Genomic DNA, 21,988 nt, shown 5'->3' with positions numbered 1-21,988 from the left:
TGTTAGAATTGTGCGAAAATTACTCTCCGCATACTCTGATTTGGAGAAAGTACAATATGTTAGTATACCGTGGGTCACGATTACCTCATCTATTGATCCAAACGGATATTAGATTTGAAGGAAATCACCAGTAGAAGAGAATGATATTCATGAGAGCAGATAACAACTTTATAGTAAACTGCCTTGGCTACTATTTTGTAATGAAGGCAACGTTTTCAAATATTGAAAGTAAACGACGTTTAACTAACCGAAAGTCTTGTAAGCCGCTGAAGGAAAATGCAGAAACCTGCCTTGACTCAAGGCTTTGAAATGTCGACTATATGAAGCTATAATACATTTTTTACTTTTATTCGAAACGGAGACCACTTCAATTTACATAAGCACTCAAACGATTCGGCCATTGACCACAAACTGTAGTCCAATGGATTCAAATCTGTATTTCCAGACAGCCAATCATCCGTAGCTAATAAACCAGGAAGTTCAAAAACTCTCCATCATGAAGAGTATTGCTTAACTGCTTTGTCACGCCTTCTAAAATATACTGCCGGCACACTTTTGCCCCAGTTTTAACCCCCTTTTTACAGAAGTGAAAAACTGTAAATTTTTAAAGAAGACTCCCCACCAAACCATTACAGCAGCTGTATGGTGACCACGTTGAACCCTTGGAATAACATTTTTTGAGTCTTTGGAAGTTTATGAATAAATTTTGTCGTTTTGCTTATTAAAAACTTCTTCAACAGTGAACACTTTTTCAGCTGTAAAAAAGATATTTTCATGGTCGTTAAAGACGTGTCACTGTGAAGAAGCAGCTTCCATCGGTTCAGCGCTATGTCAGTAGATAACTAGTTATTTGATAATAGACTTCCATCTGGAGGTCAGCGCGAATGAGTATTGGCATTGATCTGGTCGAAATATTTATTTCTCTTGACAAAATTTGCTGTTTTCAACACTTATTAACCATTAAATCTTACTCGATTAGCAATCGCCCTAAAAGTATGTAATACTGCAACGGTATACGTCTATTTAATTAATGCTAAGGTGTACTTGAAGATTTAATCAATGCCACACACTTAATATGGTACAAGCAAGCACCGCACTTAACCAGCATAATATATAAGGAGTAAAATATTTCTATAATTTTCGAGAACACAGCTGCTTATGAATATATGTGTGTCAAAATTACATAAATATAAATTTTTTCAACACGTATATTTACCTGATTTTATAAAAGAACCTTAAAATTAAGTAATCTAAAATCTAAAATTTGCCTTGCACACTGAGAAAAATTTTTTTTTTGTTTTTTAATTAAACTCCCGCGACTTAAATTATATTGTTGCTGCAACTTTTAATTACACAATTTACGTCAACGCCACGGCCACCAATAAGTGTACCGTTAGAGCCTGCAATGAAATATGTATGTATACGCAAAAGAATGTGTGTTTGTGTTGCTGCACTTAAAAATCACTCCTAACTTCATTACACTTGGCTAAATGATTTTCATATGTCATATTGTATTAAAATCTCTGGGCAGCCACAAGTAGGCGAACAGCTGCTTTCGGTAAGCGGGGAGCAGTCAACAGTCAACGGCTGCCAACTATACGCAGCAGTGACATTAGCAAGACAGAAGATGGCTTATGGGTAGTCGGAGTAGAAGGAATTCTCCATGGAGCAGCAACATTAGTGCTGAGACAAATGACCGTAAGCACACACGGACACGGACGCTGCCACAGATATGTATATATATATGTGTGTGTGTATGTGTGGGTGCGTTTGAATTTGCCAGTAAAATGTCAACAAACGATTTGTCATTTTCATAACCTTGTTTACTGACGCATTTGTAATATCAGCAAAAATAACAATTCCGCAAAATTTCACAGATGCACAGGCGAGGACAAAGTCGAGCGCACAAGAGGTTTGAATATATGTACATACATACATGTATGTATGGGCGAGTGTAGCAATCTTGCTTTCAAGATGCTGGCATCAAAAGTGTTGTTTCTTCACTCTTTGGTTTCTTTGCGGGTGTAGACAAGAAATGTTGGCAACAAAAAGCGTAAGTAAAAAATAATAATAAAAATGAATAAATAACAACAACACATTCGACATGTGATGGCAATAAATCGCTTGAAATGGACTCAACACATACAATCATATACATATGTATATATATATATGTATATATACATACATACAAACACTTATTCATTGCCACTGACGCACGAAAATAGGAAAGTCTGCCTCCAAGGAGATATTTATATATACATACATGTACAGAGATATTAAATACAACTGTGCCCGCTGGGAGACAATTTAAATGGAAGCTGGTAAAGGACCTTTCTAGCCCATATTAAATATTTATATGTATATGCCATATTGTCTTATAACCTACTTGTCTTGTAGCCTACTTTGGCCCTCGTAGAATATATCATATTAGCTGTGCTTTTTAAGTGCGAAACTAAATGCTGTGTGCTTGTGCGTGACAGACAGCGACAAGTTCATGGTTTACAACTGGCTGCAGTAGCGTAATAATCTTAATATTACATGTTTTTTTCTATAAACCGAAAACTTGTCATAAGAAAATTGCTAAAATGAAGCTAGCTTTTTATAAAGAAAACTTTATTTCACCAAACTAAAGTGTGGGGCGCCCCATTTATTATTAGCGAACCTCGGCCCAGAAGCTGTCAAGCTGTACTCATATTTTATGCATTATTTTTAGTTTTACTATGACAGCTTTCGACTTTTTTTTTATTTTCTTTGAAACTTTCAAAAACTACAGAGCGCTCTGGGACATTGCAATGCCTAATGAAATGGGAAAATGGAAAAAAATTTGTTTGACAACTGATTTAAACTTTGGTTACTCTGCCTGGGATATTAAATAGCTAATGTAAAGAATAAGTAAAACATTGTGTTTGGAAAAATTGGAACTGAAATCTGTAAAGAATCTCATCCGCCAGTTTTCCATTTAAATACCAATTTTCGACCAATGTAAAAAATTTTTAATTTTTTATAAGCAATCGCCTCTCGATCGACAATGCCAGAGTGTACTTCTGGCATATAACAGCATTTGAACGAATCCCTTAAAAAATAACAAATCCGCACTCCACTTACCAGTTAAGGTCAAGAGGAACAGCACAAATATAAGAGAAAAGCCTTTTTACTCTTTTTGGGCTAAGAAAGTGGCGACCTATGAATCGATAGAACTGAAATCAAACTTAGGTCCACATAACTCCGGTAGAAACAAAAGATTGTTACTGGCTACAATTGTCTGGATTTCATCAGGTTAAGCTCTTTCTGTAAAGATTTCACTTAATAAGGTTCGGATTATTTTCCTCTCCAAAAACAAATTAAAACAGCTTGTAGTGATATTTTTGGAACTTGATCGACGGTAAGCTCACGGTTCAGCGAGCTTTCGGTAGAGATGCCTGTGCATTTACAACTTGAACATCCCGAAAATTATAAGAGGAAGCTACAAAATTATCAGAACCGCAATGAATTCTCCGCAAATGAATCACCTCTATTAGCCGAATCACAATATTATGCTTAGCATTTAAAATTTGAGAGAAAATTGAGAGTTGTATTATGTGGAGTTTACTGCATATGACTGTAGCTTTTGTAAACGCTTTGGGGCGAACAAAAGTCAGTGACATTGTAACACTCATTTATGATATACGCAGTTATAGAATGGCGCGTCTTCAATGTTCATGACATGTGCTCTTTATAATTCAATATACTCTGACAAACGTGTATATGAAGTTGCATAAGCAAAACTTTCCGTTGGAACTTTTGTAAATTTTTACACACACATATATATATATATATATACTGATATTAAAATCGGTTTGTGTGTAAAAGCTTCAAAAAGTGCATTTTCATGACAAATGGCTCGCTGGCAATCAAAATGACAGTTGACGAGGCTTTGTAAGGCATAAATGTCATATTAAATTGGAATTTGGCATACATACGAGGTGTGTTCAAAGGAAAAGGTGAATTTTGAATTTTGAATATTTTTGAAAAGTACTTATTTGTTCATTAATATCTAGTTTGTCCCCTTCAAAGTAATCCCCCTCGGATATAATACATTTGTGCCAACGCTTTTTCCAATCCTCGAAGCACTTTTGAAATGCGCTTTTCGGTATGGCCATCAGCTCTTTTGTCAATTCTGACATTATCTCATCAATTGGTTTCTTCAGTTTTGGGAATAGGACAAAGTCGCAGGGAGCCTGAAATCTGGTGAATACGGTGGTTCAGGCATGATAACGGTTTTGTTTTTGGTAAAGAAATTACGAATAAGCCTTAATGTGTGAGTCGGTGCGTTATTGTGATGCAGAACAAACTTCGCTGCCACACGTTTCATGCCCAAAATATTCAAGAAAATTTAATGCCATGAGCCCATTGATATGCCAGCATCCTATGCAATTTCCCTTATATGATTCGACGATTTAGAAGAACAAATTTTTTTACATATAAACATATATTATATGTCCGATTATAACAAAAACAAGATATCGATAATCAAATGTGAACAGCCCTAGAAAAATCAAAGTTCACCTTTCCCTTTCAACACACCTCGTATATGATTTTGTCAGTTATCTTTTGAGAGTAGACGGGCTGAAAAGCAGCAGAACTTCCTGAATAAGAATCATGCGAAATAGGTTAGGTACAATACATTTTTCTGGAGTACTCAAGGTTTGTCAATAGTTCTCGAATTCTTTTCGCTCTCAAGTTTATGATTATCCTCGATGTGTGCTGAGTGATCCAAAATTAATCCATGAGCAACTTAATATTACCCTCTCATTCCGTCAACGTAATTTTCTCAATAAGTATATTTTGAAAATAGATGAGACTGACCTAGATAGTTTATAATTATATTTAAATTACACTTCTCAAATATTTTAACAGCAAAAATCTGAGCAGAGCTACCAAAAAGACCAAGAGATGTGCACTTGTGACAGAAGTTTGGAAATTGTCAGAACATAAATCAAAGCAAAAACGTGTCAAGCTTGCAAACTAGTTCATTCTATTATGTTGGGTGTAAAGTACAGCAGCTTCCGGTTTGAGGGTTAAGCAAAAATTAAAACATGTAAAAATATGGAACGATTTTTTCCAGAAATATAGCGAATTCCTTTAAGAAAGAATAAGTTATACGGATTGCGAAAACATTACAATGATTTTCCTATATATATTTTTTGGGCACTATAGACGATATGGCGCAGATCTTTTGGTCTCCAAATCAAAAAACAATATCAGTCATTGTTTTACTTGCTGGCTGGCTTCGATTAATTAAAGTTTAGATAATAGCGAATCGAACACGTATAAATCACTCGCATAATCATATGGCGTTAGAAAAGCAGTCGATTATGCCGTTGTAATCACTATCCACATACCATCTGTTCAATATTGTCTGAACCATTTAAATTGCGCGCTCCCACCGAATCAATCAAAACAGGTTATTCCCAGTCTGATAAACCATTTATACCCTGAACATGGTATATTAAGTTTATAACACCCAGAACGAAGCGTCGGAGACGCTGTAAAATGTATATATATCATATATACTTATATGATCAGAATGCTGAGCTGAGTCTAAGACAATAATGCAATCTCTGAAGAAGTTTTTTAGATCGGATTACTATAGCATATAGCTGCCATACAAACTCAGCGATCGCAATCAATTTGGTCTAAGGAACCTTTTGTATTTGTGAAGGGTATTTATTATAGCTTCGGTGCATTAAGCATTGGTGGTGGATTTGGCATTGGCAAGCTCATATTGGACCTGGAGCCTATTTTAAAAACGATAATATATACTACTCTATTGTGTTGCACTCAACTGGATAGCTATGTTGTTGCTTTTGCATGTTAATTATTGACAAATGAAGCAGAGCTCAAACTTTGCCTACAGAGAAGTTGAAAATCGAAGTTGGCTAATAACTAATTCTCTGATAAATCGAAAAGCTCCAATACGAAAAAATAAAATTTACCATAGCGTTGCCTAACTATTGAGTACTATAGAGCGCGAATAATCTCAAATATGTGCACGGGTAAGTATGACGTATGGCACTTAACTTTTCTAAAGTTTTTCCACACAAATTGGCAATTAAAATTTAGAATAGCTGAGCACTTAGAAGCTCCCTAGAACACCTATAACATATAAAAGCCGATGTGAATGCATAAAGCTGACTAAAAAACCATTGTTTTAGCAGACAAATGTCTCGCCGTACATATGCGGTAGCTGCGCTCACGGTCTCATTAACACTAAGCGGTGCCTACATGGCAGATAGCGCACGACCAGGTGTTAATGCAAAGGTGGAAGCACGCATTATTAACGGTCAAGTGGTAACCATCGAACAATATCCCTATCTAGTCGCAGTTCAAATATGGGGAAGCATTCAGTGTGGCGGCAGTATTATAAGCCGGAGAGTTGTCTTGACCGCAGCGCATTGCCTGGAACGCGAAAAGCAACCACGCAAATATAGCATAATATATGGACAAACAGATATTCAGGGCGTAACAAATAATATTCTACAAGTGGAAAGCTTTATGATGCATCCGCATTATAATAATATCAATATGGATTACGATATTGGTTTACTCTTCCTTGTCGAAAGCATACCGATCGGGGAAAGTGCGCAATGCATCAAATTGGCTGTGAATAAACCGAGGCTTGGCAGTCGAGCCAGTATTGTGGGTTGGGGCGAAACGCAGACGGGGGCTCGTGGTCGTTTGCATGCTGTCTTCGTGTATACTATAACGCGGCTGCGTTGCTTAATATTGTACAAAAACAAATGGAGAATAACACCACGTATGCTGTGCGCTGGCGTACCACAGGGTGGTAAAGACGCTTGCCAGGGCGACTCTGGTGGGCCGTTGGTTGTCGGTGGCGAGCAAGTGGGTATATGCTCCAATGGTTTTGGGTGTGGTCTTAAGAAGTACCCTGGTGTCTATAGTAATATTGCCGCTTTGCGCGGCTGGATCCAAAATTATGTGAATACGAGTTGCAGCGATACGAAGGCAATGTTTTAAGCGTGAACAATTTTGAATTTGAATGCTATCCATATTATAGAGGTATCTTTTTTTCCTTATGTTGGAAGATTGCTTTGTACGATACACAGCGATGATTAAGCGAAAATATCAATGTTTAGCATTTTGATAATATATTTTAATAATGACTGTTAGCGAAAGAAATAATACGAATGTGTCGATTTTTTTTATCGATAGCTTGAGAAACCATCTATGTTATTTTTCGTTTTGAAATGTTTAATTTTAGGTTATGTCAGATAATAGCGATAACCAAGTTAAACTGCCGATATTTAGCATGTATCGATTAAAAATATATACAACAATCGATTTTTTATCGAATGATGGAGAATTCATCTGTATTACTTCAACTATATAAGTATCTCGAAGCTCTCTTTGATAATAACATAAATTATCGAGTGAATATATATAAAACTATCGATTTTTTTTTTATCGTAAGTAAGAGAAAACATTTGCATTTAGAAAGAAATTAATATTGTTAATCACTTTTTTCTAAGGAGAGGTCGATTGAATGACTATTTCAGTTCATTTAGTATCAAACAAATTTTTTTTCAGACTTTGTATATATCGTTAGCTTTAGAACCCATCTTATATATCGTTTTAAATGTTTTTTTAGTAGGTTATGTCAGATATTAGTGATGACTCAGTGAAATTGCCGATATTTAGCGTGTATCGAACAATAATATATAAAAATATCGATTTTTTACCGAAAGTAGGAGAATTCTCACTATATTCCAGAAAACTCTATATCTGGAATCTCTCTTTGATAGTAACAAAAATTATATATAATAATTATATGAAAATATATAAAAATATCGATATTTTTATTGGTGGTAAGGGAAAACTCTACATTTGGAAACAATTTAATATTTTTGATAACTCTTTGAGGAGAGGTCGATTGGAAGGATTATTTCAGTTCATTTAGTAACAAAACTGTTTTTTTTTTTAGATAAAATAAGGAAACAGACTTTGACTTTTGAATAAAAATTGCATGGCTTATTTCTTAATAAATATTTTATAATTTATTTTATATTATTATATTATAATTATTTGATTATTCATAAATAATACGGAGAGCTGAAATAGTGTAATGTTATAGAAATACAACGAAATCGGTAGAAATAAGCTGCTTATCGATTTATCGCGGTAAAATTAGAAACTGTCTATATAATTCGATATATTATCGATTATTCGATAATTTCTCCATGGCAAACATCGAAATTAGAAACTTAAGCCTTTTATTTACGATCACTTTAGAAGTGATTAGTAGTCTCATTTATCTTCCATTGGCTTTCCATATAAATGATGAAACTTTTTTCAGATTGGATCTTCTTTGCCAAAGTTCTGTAAGGTTGAAAGAATCTTCAAGTGGTAAGTACACTCCTATATATATTTAGCTGAGGTTTGTTTATATATTTTTCTCATAATCTGCCTCTTTCTCTTTTCTTTAAGAATGTTTTAATGGTCGTCAGTCTTCATCAATTTAACGTCTCTCAAATAAGCTAAAGCTGAAAAGCAAAGGAAATCAATATATCGAACTTCACAGATCTCAATAACCATATGGCCAAGTACTGCCGAATACAATATTTAGCTGCTAACCAAATGAGCCACTGAAAATGGCAAGCATGAATATTTTAAACCCGTCGATATGTGCGAAGGGGTCACTTTCATTTTGTCATGACTGTCAGAAGTCGTCAGAAGAGAGCAAGAATATCAAAGTTCTGCTATTACTATCCGTATGTTTATCTGCATGTTTGGGTATCTGATTAAAAATAAAAATTGTTTTCATTAAAAATTTCATTACCCCGCCCATATTGTGTGTGTGTTTATGTCACAAAGGGAGTATAATAATGCAAAAGAAAAAGTAATTTTCCATGACTGTTGCAAACCCTTAAATGTTTATCTAAAAAATAAATATAAAATCAAATATAACAAGGACGATAGCCAAAAACACACGCACATACAAAGGAAGCTAAGGGTAAAAACCGCGCACTCATATGCTGTGCATTGACTAATTGGAGGCGGTTGGGGCACAAAGTCACATGGGAACATACTTGTATATGTAGTGTGTGTGTATATGAAATAGCAATAAAACTGTGTGTTGATAAAATCTCAACGCGCCGACGCTTGGAAGTCAACAGGATTTTGTATTTTCGCTGGTTTTCAATTGCATACATACATATAGATATATGTATATATACATATATATGTATGTGAAACATGCTCGCATAAATAGTTACCCACTTCTGTGTTAAATTACGCAGTTAATATCTCGACTAGGCACAAATGGACTTTTGGAAAAAAAATGTTATTAATGAAAATTGAGGCTTTTGGCTTACAAATATGTAAGCTGTTTAAAGATTGTGAATTTTAATCTGCTTAAATGGTTGACCAATAAATGAGTCAGTTAGAGATATAAGGGTCAAAGCTTGCAATTAATTTTTAGATCAAAACATACACATACATATGTAAGTGCATTTATGTACATACATATATGACATGTATACGGTCTAGTAAAAATAAATCCATTATTTTTGCATTAAATTGAAAGTTTTATTCAGCATATGTTAGTTGGAATGCTCCGATTTAAGTGAAATATACACTTGTTGGTCTCTATATTTGACGCGTGTTCAAACAATACTGAGTCACAAAACTGTCTGATAACGTGTTTTAGTACAAAATCTTGTTTTTAACGCCATATTGCGTAATACAACGCGAGATACAGAATACATACTAAAGCCATCTATTGGAAAAATATTGCATTTATTTTTATTAGACCTAAATGCTTCGGACATAAAAACACAAAGAAAACAATTGATATTACAAATGGCTATGGAATATATGTACATACATACATATGTATATATTTACAAAAAAAAAATATTTGGCCAAAAAAAAATTTTTAACATCTCAGTTTTTAAGTAAATTTTAGAGTTAAAATTTTTATTTCGTAAAAAAATTTTGATAAGTGTTCTAGAAGCTGTGGAGAGTCCCCTTTCGGGCCAATTAAAAGTTATCAACTTAAAAAAATTGTTTTTGTTCATTATTGGAGTTTTAAAAAAGTCTTAAACGACAACATGCTTTCCTTAAGCGTTAAAATAAATTTTGAGTTAAAAACCGTCACATTCGGTAGATTTGATATAAATGTTTAACTCGAAATTAACTTTAAAACTGAGTGGGCCGCCTCTAGATGTTTAAAAAAAGGTTTTTTTTTTTTTTGTCCAAAACTTTTCCTTTTTTTATAATCTACCTCTCTCTTTACCCTCAGGCTAAGCAAAAAAAAATATTTTTTTCGCTCCATGTATGTATATTAGTCTATGCCTCAATTGTCTTTATTGCCTTTCCACTAATGTATAAACAAGGTCAGAACTACCCTGAATTATTTGGAGGAAAATATGAGTTGCATACAACAAGTGATATCATTAATATTAAAATTAACGTACCTGAAAGGCAGTTGAGAAAGGTGGACTTCCGTATACGAAGTAAATGGACACATACGCAGGCCGGAGCACCTAAAAACTTGTGGTTGCTTGTAAACACTTAATTACGCACGATAATTGCACACTTTTACGTTTTAAGCTTGCATATTGACACACACACAGACACGTTAGACACATGATTTGAGCAATTATAAGATATTTTCACTAAATTTTCAATTTTTGTGCGCGAAATCGTTATTTTGATTGACAAATATTAAAAATGCACTAATGCTTCCGTTGGAAATGGCTGCAAGTCGATATGGCAGTGTTGATCTATGGAAAACAACAAGTAGTATATTTATATTAGGGTAAAACTAAATAAACATTTGTTTCATACTAATAAACTTTTTTATTAGCACTACCTCTTTTCATTCACATTAAGTATCACTGTTGATTTTTTGCATAATTGCTATGAAAAATGTCTATAACGTAATTTGTAATTAGTTAAACCAGGAAAAAACATTAACTTTTACTGCATATAAGGCCCTTCACAAATGCAAAAGTTTCGATACAAGAATTAAATTTTGATCGGTCAGTTTGTATGAGATTCAAACGTTGCATTGTACAATAATCCGGTCCGAATTTCTTAAAGATATCTTGTCAAAAAAGAACAAGGTTTCCATTCAAGGACAGAATTTGTATGGCAACTATATGCTATAGTAGTTCGATCTAGAATTTTTTTTGAGATATTGTAGTGTTCTCTTCGACAATAATCCATGCTGAATTTATTGATGATATATCGTCAAATGAAAAAAAAGCATTTATTCATATCTTAAAAACTGAAGAGCTAGTTCGCGTATATACATACAGACGTACATAGCTAACCCTGTACAGAGTATGAAAAGGAGGTTGAATGAAAACAAAAAAATTGTCTAAACTATTCCCTATGACATACGTAATTACATACTCCACACATTCGCCGTTATTTTAATTTCCTTTCAAAGAAATTATTCATTAACACCTTCAAAGTCAAATTGTCTGTTTATTTATTTGTAAATAAACAAAGTGTTACTACATGCTAATAATTATAATAATAATATTATTATTTAAAACTTAAGCAATTAAATAAGAGACATCTAATGAGACCAAACGCGCATTCTACGCTAAAGGGAACTCACACTTCCACACACTTGCCCACAACAGTGAAAATGGTTGAAGAAGCGATACTCGCACTAAATACCCGCCGCGGCTTCTCGTTACATAGGCTGAAGAAGTACATTTGCGACAAATATCAGCTTGAATTGAATCCACAACGGAATAGCTTGATCAGAAATTATTTACGTGCACAATTGGCCAATGACACGCTAATAAATGTGACCGGTAAAGGTTTAACTGGTAGCCTGCGAGTAACAGCGAAAGGGAAGAAGAACTCCAGCAACATTATTCCTACTGAAACGCAAAAGAGTATAGGAGGGAACGGTAGCACGGATGTGACCTTCGCTGCAGCTAAACGCAAGAAAGCTCTAGGCAAAACAAAGAGCGCCAACAAGTCAACAAGTGGCTCGCAAGAAAGAACACCGCCTAATATTATAGTGCAACCGTTGTTGATACCAGATGCACCACAACGTAACTCAATTACTGGTCATGGTCATTTGGAGGCGGGTGGAACGCCTTGCTCTTCTGGTGGACGAGTGGGACGTAAACGAAAGTTGCTGCCACCAGCACAAGAGTACATTCAGTTCTCGCAGGAATATTGAGTGTGGAGTTACTGGCTAAACTCAAGCGTGTTGTCTTGAGTTTAATTGCAGAGTACAGAAAAATAGTTAAAAAGTTTAAATTAAGTATGGAATAAGTCAAATAGGAAGACATTGTATTCGGCTTCGTGCAGTATTACTGTGTAATACTTTTAAGTGAAGCAATATTGTTACAGTGCCTGATAAGCTTCTATGTGAATATGTATTAAATAATTAAATATGAATTTCATAATTTAGTTACATTTGAATTTTGTTAGGTTTAATATTAATTTTTTGCCATATTTTTATTTTGTTGAATTAAGCAGGTCTTATTTAAATGAGGTAATACTATTTTGGTGAACTTTTATGTTTTTATTTATTGGCGTTAATTAATATTACAATTAAATACGCATTTAATACAAATTACATTTTAAATTAAAATAATATTTCGTTTGTTTGTTTTGTTTTCCCATAGTTCGGCTAACATTAGGCTACACTATTCGTTTCATATATGTATGTTGTCGAGATTTTTCTATTCCCATTAATTTAGAATAATTTTACTAGAAAGTAATATATTTTTTGCTTTTGTAATAAATTCTCTGGCTAATGCTGCATTTAGAAATCATCTGCATACAAACAATACTTAATTTTTTTTTTTAAATTAATACTTCCTGATTCAAGTATGAAAATTATTTCGAAATCGAAGTAGACCGAACATGTTTTCATTGAAATTTTCTTATAAGTTTTCACACCTAAACAACTGGCCGTATTCCCCAAGAATATGCACCTATTTGGTGTATGTATTTTGCACGTGCGTACATTTGACAACGTACAATGTGTTTTCCAGTACACACACACACACACACACACACTTGTGGCGCGCATAAACATTTCACGTGCAACATAAAAAAGAAATAACAAAAAAACATTGCATTCCATATCAATTGAACTACAAGTATACATGTATAAATACAATAAAAAAAAAAAGTCATTCTCACATTACGCATAGTATGTGTGTGGCATGACTGCAGTTTGAAGTGAAATTGTGGGGGAAATTATTTGGAAGTTATAAACTAAACTAAAAAAAAAAAATCAAATGCATGCCGCATCATGTCACGAACATATTAGTGCTTCGTTTACTTTGCATTTCAACGCCACCGACTTTTCTGCTGCACATTCTACTATATATAAATTTATTTAAATCTTTGCTTTTTGGAATTCTTTTGTATTGCGTTGTCCAGCTAACGACAGCTTGGCTTAAGACTGATCTTTGGGTACGCGGCGCTTGCGTGCGGCCTTCGTCGTGGTTTCCTGTAATGTAAATGTAACGGATAATATTGAAAAAAAAATCAACAAATTAATTTGCTAACTCCGACTCACCTCAGTGACGACCACCTCAGCATCATCGTCTTGTGATTCTTTGCCGCTGTTTGTGGCAGCTGTAACTGTTGTAGTCTCAGCTTCTTTCTCTTCGTTCTCATCTTTTACATCTAAATCAGACTTTTTAGTTTTAGGACTAGATATATTGTTGCTGCTGCTGCTGGCGGCAGTGGTATCGGCATCACCGCCCGAAGTTGCCGCAGCGTCGTCAGGTTGCACGGCATCGGTTTTCTTGGCATCAGCATCGGAACCGGACTCCTGCAAAATTTGCAGAAAGATGTTGAACAAAGTAGAGATACAAGTTATTTTATGCACACTCAGTACTAGCGCTTTTCAATTACCTTCGAACCAGATCTCTTAAACAAGCGATACAAAGTGAGTGATAGTGGTGTGGCACCAGTTAATACAATTGCTACACGCCAAGCCCAAGAGCTTTCATTGAAGAATGATACGATTTTATTGAAAAATGTCTCCTACAATTTGATGCAATCGTTTACAAATACAACAAGCCACATACAAAGGAAGAAAAAATTTAAAAAAAAATTGAAGCAAAATTAAAAATAATAAAATATGTACACATTTTTGTGAGGTTATGTAGCTTAAATGAATTATATACACAAATTAAACTACAATTTTATAATTGTTACTACAACAACACTCATTATTACAAAAGCTTTAATTTATGTTGGAAAAAACGTTCTCTTAACACCTCCTTGGAACGGCCGTATAAATAAAACACGTAGCAGCCAACCGGTATGAGCAAATATGTGAAGTACAAAGCCCACCAACCGGGCTTGTAGTTTATACGCTTCATCAGACGATGCCAAAGCGTTTTCTTTTTGTTTCGGTTGTGTTTAAATTTAGAAATGTAACAGATAATTATTTTAGAAATGTTCACGCTTAGAATACATTTTTTGTACGTTAAAAATATGACTACAAAAATAAATAAATTATTATCACTGCATGCTAAACACACTTACCGATTCCTTATCGATATATTTACGCTTAATATCAAAGGTTTTGGCGGCGAAATCTCTGGCCAACTCAACATCGTCAGCGACAATCAAGTTGTCAAACAAAATGCTGTCAGACATCGACCAAAGTTCAAGGCCCACAGCCGACTGTTGACGAATAACAGTAGATAAGAAAAGCAATTATTTGATGAGTTGTCAACAAACAAAGCAAAAAACAAAAAAAAAATATATATATATATTAATTATGTATGTATGTGAATGTGTCATTGAGTTTTGCACTTACGATAGGTGTCATCTTGAATGGTGTGAGATCTTCAAAGTAATCGGGATTGGGTATTTTACGTGCAGCCCATTTGCCTTGATAATTTGGATTGTCGATGAGTGGTGCACGCCATTTGCCTTTGTACTCCTTGTTAGGTATGAGAGGCGCTTTCCATTCACCACAGCCGACGGCCTTTTCACAAGCAGGATTATCAATCATTGGTGCTTCCCATTCGCCATCCATTTCAGCGTCCCAATCTTCGGGTTTGACGGCTGTTGGATCTTTTCAGACAAGAGTAATGTTTATTACTAGGCTAAAATATTTAGTTTTAATTTACTGAATTTACCAGGTATCATGACAGATTCTTCTTCAAGCCAACCATCAGGTATAACAGCTGTAGGATCTGGAATTTGTGGTGGTGCATCGTCATCCCAATCTTCTGGTTTCTTAGCGGTTGGATCAGGTATCTAATCAGTAGAGAAAAATATAGATAATTGCAATTAAATGAAGAAGTCGAAACCAAAATAATCTGTGTATATGCTTACCTTCTCACGCTCATCCCAGTCTTTTGGTTTCTTGTCCTCGGGATCATCAATTTCACGTGGTGGGTTAACTGGTGGCGCGAACTCTGACAGCAGAGAACCCTGATTCACCACCTTGTGATCAACGCTTATTTCGAATGTATTATCTGGACGTATTACTAACTGATAGAGATGTGGCAATTTGTCCTTGAATGGTTCCTCCAAGCGATCTCTAAATTAAGAGAATTTAATAAAGAAAATGTCATTATTGTATGTACATATATATCTGTTTTGTTTCACATTTTCTTATGCACTTTTATTTTCGCTTTACTTATGTGTTAATGGTTTGGGGCGTGCACACTCATATAAACAGATAATTAAAGCGTACAGGCTTATAACAACATACAGGTGTAAATGACCGGCACGCGGCCACTTAAAGCGTGATAAAAAATCAATACAACACTATAATTAGGAGAGCATGTAAACATGTAATTTATATACTTAGTGGTAGCTATTAAGCAAAATTAGTGTTTAGTCTTAATTATTGTTTGTTCTTGCAGTCATAAATTGTGCTAGCTATCGATTAATTTCCATTTGCTAAACTTACTTTGGTTTTTTGCAATGCTTTTCCTCGATACTACCATTAATTGGATTAACGTGACGAAATATGAAGTGTAGTTTAATGTCGCTGCCGCATTTATCTGGTCCAAACATAATAGTGTATGGCGTTTTATCGTTGAACTATAAAGTATAAAAATGCATTATATACAACTGAGGAAATATATCAATATTTCAAAATAATGTTTACCTTCTTGAGGTTTTCTGTATGTACGCCATGTGAAAGTAATTTGATATATGAGCCGCCACATTCTTGTCCCTCCTGAAAGCGAAAACAAAAAAAAAATAAGTACATCAAATGTGTAGAATCAATTTACTATGACTGCATTGTAGGGTGAGACAAATGTCAATGTACTCATCGTATAATTTAATTATATCGCACTAGTAACTTTGTGTATGTAATTGAAAAACTGATACAATGGATTTAGCATTTGATTTGCACATACATATGCTTACTAACCTGCATAGTTACTTCGTACTGCACTACGAGGGGTGTGTCGCTCTTAAAGGTGAATGGTTTGTTAAGCTTTGAAGCAATAGCTGCATGTTTCGCCTTCGATTTGAGTACGAGACCAATGTCTTTCTTGGAAACGATACGTTGTGGTGGCTCCCAATCCCATATGCCGTCATATTTGGCAATTTCTTCGGCGATATCATCTTTCTTTGCCTCCGATTTTACCCAACGTTTGCGAGATTCGGCGATGTCATCAAAGTGATCGGCAAAGTAGAATTTACTTTGATCATAAACGGGGCTTTCGTAGACAATTTCTTCGAGTTCATTTTCATCCTATGGTGAAACGAAAATAGTAGTAGTTAGAAAAAACTGATAATACTATCTTTAAAATAGAATTAAGAAATATTTATAATAATAATAATGACAGAATTAAGCAAGTTTAACTATTGCTTTTCAATGTTTATGACTGTACAACTAATTTTATATATACTTCCTGTATTTTCTATGTAGGTATTTTTTGTTCGGTACAGTTAATCCAATTTTCCAAATATTTAATCGATATACTTCTTTCATTCCCAAATTTGTTATTTATTAGTAAAATTTATTTTACCTGCTGTCATAACTATTTTTATTTCTTACAAATGTCAGTGCAATTAAATAATTTAATGGACACTTAGAATATTTTATAGTTTATACTGAAATTATAGTAACAGCATCTTCGGTTGCTCCAAAGCTAAAATACCCTTCACAAATGCAGAAGTTTCCATACAAGAACTTGATCTTGATTGTTTAGTTTGTATAGCAGCTATATGATATGGTAGTCCAATCTGAAAAATTTTTGAAATTTCTTTGGATATTGTAGCGTTACCTATTGCAATAATCCATATCAAATTCGTAAAGATATCTAGTCAACTAAAAAAGTTTTCCATACAAGAACTTAATTATGGTCGTTCAGTTTGTATGGCAACCATAAGCTATAGTGGTTCGATATCGGCGGTTTTGACTAACGAGCAGCCTCTTTGTGAGAAAAGTTCAAGTTACTGATGTTGATTATAATACAGAAAAACTGTCAGTTGGTAGTGTAATTGAAATATAAGCCGGATGTTTATAAATATATAAGTATCTATGTATGCATATTATACCATAAATATTATATATAAATTTTTTTTTTCCTTTTATGCAATGAGACAGACTAAAGTCCCAATATTGTCAGTATGGAGTTATAATATAAACCAAATATGTAATATAATGTAACATCTTATTTATTTCCGATATTAACTACTTTTTAAGTTGATTGTTTGTTAATCGCATATACACACATAGGTACATATTTTTATTAAAGCAACAAAGTTACTGCAAAACACCCAAATTGAGGTTATGTTGTTGGAAAATAGTTGCAATTAAATACAAAATCATGATGCTCGTGTCAACAATTGTACGCATTAGTTTACTGGTAACACACATAGCTACTACAATGTTCTTTATTCCCCCCAGTTCCAACCTTATTCTGATATTAGTATCAAAGTACTCTCATACACATTGGGCATGACGTGGTATACAGCTATAACACACATTCTAACTACCATGCGACAGGGGTTTACTATTCAAGGTGTTGCAGGGGAAATACATATACACTTATGAATATACAAGTATAAAACAGCGCTGCCGGTTGCTTTATCAGTGATCGCATCACATGTGCGCCATTGCAATAGAACAAAGGTGGCAATGGCCCTCTTTTTCTACATTGCACCCCATACTCGATTTATTAATTGACATATTATGTATGGCAAATTATGCACTTCTCATTGCGCTTACCTGCACATCCTCTACTCTGCCATCATCGTCAACTTCATCAGGGAAGTCCTGCTCCACGTCAGCTCGTACGAGCGGAGAACTTGCCAGAAGTAATATAACTAGTAATGAGCCTAAATGCAGCCCCATAAAATGTTTGAATATCATTTTCCAAATTTTTTCTTACTGCTGCCACAATTTTTGTGAATCAATTGATGCACACACACACACAGCCAGAGTGGAAAGCGTACTGTTTATTTTGACTGAAATAATTACAATTACAATTTACAGCAATATTAAAAAGCAATTGAAAATATATTCTTCAATGTTACGTTTTCACCGAACACACTAAATTCAATTAATTCTATTGTATGCTTACTTAATTGTTAACCGCTTTGCTTTGGCTACTATAGTCAAATTCGTTGTATGAGGAACAAAAAGATCATGGAAAAACTGGTGAAAGTGTAAAATGAAAGAATACACGTTGACATTAAATGCACTGCTATGCCGACTAACATCATCACAGAGTTGCACAAAAGTTTCGAAGAAAATTTTGATACATTTATTTTATCGTTTGCAAATGACTACTCTAACTATATACTTTCAACTAAAATATAATCGGTTTAGACGAAAAATATATAATATTTCATTATTAAGCATAAAATTGAGGTAAAATGTGTAATTATTGTATATTTTCAGACAAAAACACGTAAGTACAATGACATGTTGGCAAAGTAGTGTACGAATGAAAGAAACGACGCCAAAGAGTCAGTTGACATTTCCTGCGGAAGCGGGAATTATACCTTTGCGTAGTTCTATTGCTGAAAATTGTAACTTGGTGAAATTTGACCATTAAAAAGTGAAATTGTTTGCTTTAAAGTCTCCTTGATGTTTGATTTAGTGAAGTTGTGGCGTTTGTTGCTCAAAATTTGTGATAAATCGTAATAGTCCTTCAGGCGCTCCAGATGCTGTGCATGTTGCCATAGAATACTCAAAATGTTGCTGCCGGCTTCGCTCAACTTTCATTGCGCAAATTTTAAGGTAAACACTTGTTGTGCATTATATTGTACAAATAATATACAATTTTATGTGTATATATGTATGTGTGTAGCATGATTCAACTATATAAGGCTGTGTCGTGCTTCCTTTTACGAAAGGAGTGTCTGTATCCAAAATGTTTGTTTTTCTTATAAATTTTCTGTTTACAATTTGTCGATTTTGTGTGATTTACAATCTATTTGTATGCAGTTTTCACTCAAAAAACGCATTTTCATTGGTCGAAATCGTTGTAAAATTTATTTTTGAATCGTAAAATCAAAACAAATACACAGCAAAACGGCTGATTTTGACGTTATGGATACAATTATTTTTGACAAATTGTTGTTCTTGAGCTATCGACACAACGTTCTATAATTGAATCATATTATGTACTAGGTGTGTACAAAGGAAAGGTGTAAAAGGTGAATTTTGAACTTTTTTGAAAAGTACTTATTTATTCATCAATGTCATTTTGTCGTTTATTAAGCAAATGATAATTGCTTTTAGACTTTATTGGTTTTGTAGAAGCATTTTTGTGTCAATTGAAAGTGTTATCTAATCCTCAACTTTCCATAATGTGGTTGCTGCTACTGAGTTCTGTTCAGGTTGAGTTTTTTTTTTTAATGTTGCTTTCAATCCATTGTTGTTCTCAGTATATTTTATTATATTCCAGAAAAAGTCGCCGTAACTCTGGGCCTAAATATGGATATTACAATAACCCTCAACGAGATATATTAAGTTTATCACGAAGAAGAAGGAATAACGTCGGAAACCGCATAATTATGTACAAATTATCAGGGTGATGAGATAAGTCGATTTAGTTATGTCCGTCTGTAGTTATGATTGGACCACCATAGCATAAAGCTGCCACACAAACTGAGCGATCCAAAAAATCAAGTTCTTTTGTAGATGTGTAGGGTATTATAGCTGGGTGCAACCGAAATTAACTTTTTTTTCTTGTATTTAAAATAAATTTGAAAAACTGGAAATTCAATGGACAACTTTCATCATCTGTCAACGGCTAAATCTAGATAAACGGTTAGCTTAGAGTTTTGCGGACATTAGGAGCCGCACACAGTGGAATAATCTACAGCATGAAAACTTTAACAATGTTTTGTGTAGTAAATGTAAAAGTGTATGTATGCGCAGCATGCATTGTGTAAGTGTGTGTGCGCGAAAAGTTTTGACATATTGAAATAAGCGTTTATGCCAGTAATATGCTTAAGCTAAGCAAATTTATAGTCTGACATTGGATTAACGCACATACCCAAGGCATATGGTCTGCGTACACACACACAAAAACAAATACATGAATACTGGAGCGCTGCCACTCCACGAAAGAGGAGAGCGAAAACCACGACAAGACCAAGTTGTTATTTGCCTGCTGAATGCTCGGTGCGACATCTAAACTTGGCGACCATTTAATGCTAAGTACAAACCGAAACTTTCACACGTGTCCCACACGTCTTTTGTGCCAACACACACACACATACACACATATGTAAATGACTTGGAAACACGAACATGCAGTCGCATAAGCATCGGCTGATTCAATTTCATTTGGACTCTAGTCTAATTTAATTTTTCGCTGACTTAACTTGGATTTACAGTGGACGACGCGCAACGCCGCTCCAACAATAACAATTTGGTGTAAATGTTTGGTGTCGCAGGAAGTTTAGTTTGCGACTATTAATTAAGTAATAAAGTTTTGTCATTAGGAAATCAATATGCCCAAGTTAATAAAGTGTTATGCAAACACATTTGGCAATTGCTGCCAGTGCTGCCTAAATTCCGGCTAAGCTACTCGCCTCCATTTTAGGTACGTAAAGCTGGCGCGGTTCTGACCCTCTTATGCGTCACTCTGTCGCTGCTTTATTACTTTATTACTTTGTTTATGATTTTTATGATGCTTATTTTTGTGTTACTGGTGATTGGGTGCTTTCTTTGCATACTTGTTATAATTCTCCGTATTTTTGACTGCTGTGTAGTTGTTGTAGATCAATTGAGCAAGACTACGAAATTCGTGAACTAAAGTTTTTTGGTCGATATAAGTAGTTTAAAGGTTGAGAATTAATATTCAGATATACGTTCAACGAAACCTTGGACCATTTCCACAACCAACGGCATGTCGTAACCATAACTTTCAATTTCATTTCTAAATAATATTGTTTTCTATACTGACATTGCATAGACTATGAAGATGGTTTGTTATCAAGTTTCTGAAAAATCTATATAAATCGGCTTCATCGAAGCCAAAATAGCCTTAACAAATGAAAAAGTTTTCATACAAGAATCTGATTTTGATCAGTCAGTTTGTATGGCAGCTATATGCTATAGTCGGTCGATATCGGCGGTTCCGACAAATGAGCAATTTTAGAGCGATATCTCAAAAACTGAGGGACTAGTTCGCATATATACTGACAGACGGGACATGGCCAAATGGACTCTACACGTCATCATGCCTATTTTTATCTATACATATATATGCATATACTTTAAAGGGTATCCGACGTTTCCCTCTGGGTGTTATAAACCTCGTGGCAAACTTTACTTACACTTTTTACTGCAGTATATAATAAAAATGGACAAATTTCTATAATTCTGAAATCAAATAAAAAAAAATCTGGTCTCAATCATTCCTTAGTTATACAGTATAAATTTCGGTGGATCATCTGGTTATATATATATATAGATCTCCGGTGCGATTTTAGTGCTAATTAACAGTAAATTCTTAGATTGTATTTCCATCCCAATATATGATTT

General features: G+C 34.3%; 3 protein-coding genes across 5 annotated transcripts; 2 read left to right on the top strand and 1 right to left on the bottom strand.

Annotated features, from left to right (window-relative positions):
- The first annotated feature begins 6,188 nt into the window (after positions 1–6,188).
- Positions 6,189–7,449, top strand: LOC106618591 (trypsin beta-like). The gene has a single exon (XM_014236389.3). The coding sequence runs from the start codon at positions 6,205–6,207 to the stop codon at positions 7,018–7,020; it is 816 nt and encodes a 271-aa protein (XP_014091864.3). The 5' UTR covers positions 6,189–6,204; the 3' UTR covers positions 7,021–7,449.
- Positions 7,450–11,263: 3,814 nt separating this feature from the next.
- On the top strand, positions 11,264–13,222 carry LOC118682896 (histone H1, gonadal). Its single transcript, XM_036372846.2, has one exon. It carries the CDS (start codon positions 11,594–11,596, stop codon positions 12,209–12,211), a length of 618 nt encoding a protein of 205 aa, XP_036228739.2. The 5' UTR covers positions 11,264–11,593; the 3' UTR covers positions 12,212–13,222.
- On the bottom strand, positions 12,539–18,679 carry Cnx99A (Calnexin 99A). Of its 3 annotated transcripts, XM_036372844.2 has the most exons (13): positions 18,567–18,678; positions 18,212–18,450; positions 16,403–16,729; positions 16,133–16,204; positions 15,932–16,065; positions 15,349–15,556; positions 15,150–15,270; positions 14,825–15,084; positions 14,548–14,688; positions 14,277–14,402; positions 13,909–14,040; positions 13,568–13,825; positions 12,539–13,498 (listed from the first exon to the last, which is right to left on the bottom strand). In XM_036372844.2, the coding sequence occupies exons 2-13, from the start codon at positions 18,353–18,355 to the stop codon at positions 13,445–13,447; spliced, it is 1,977 nt and encodes a 658-aa protein (XP_036228737.2). In that variant the 5' UTR covers positions 18,356–18,450; positions 18,567–18,678; the 3' UTR covers positions 12,539–13,444. The 3 variants fall into 3 exon arrangements, with proteins under 3 accessions (XP_036228737.2, XP_036228738.2, XP_014091866.3); XM_036372845.2 differs by lacking the exon at positions 13,909–14,040 and having other exon boundaries at positions 18,567–18,679; XM_014236391.3 differs by lacking the exon at positions 14,277–14,402.
- Between the last annotated feature and the right edge of the window lie 3,309 nt (positions 18,680–21,988).

Source organism: Bactrocera oleae, chromosome 2 (assembly GCF_042242935.1).
Source record: "Bactrocera oleae isolate idBacOlea1 chromosome 2, idBacOlea1, whole genome shotgun sequence".
NCBI lineage: Eukaryota > Metazoa > Arthropoda > Insecta > Diptera > Tephritidae > Bactrocera > Bactrocera oleae.
This window is presented reverse-complemented; position numbering and strand designations above follow the sequence as displayed.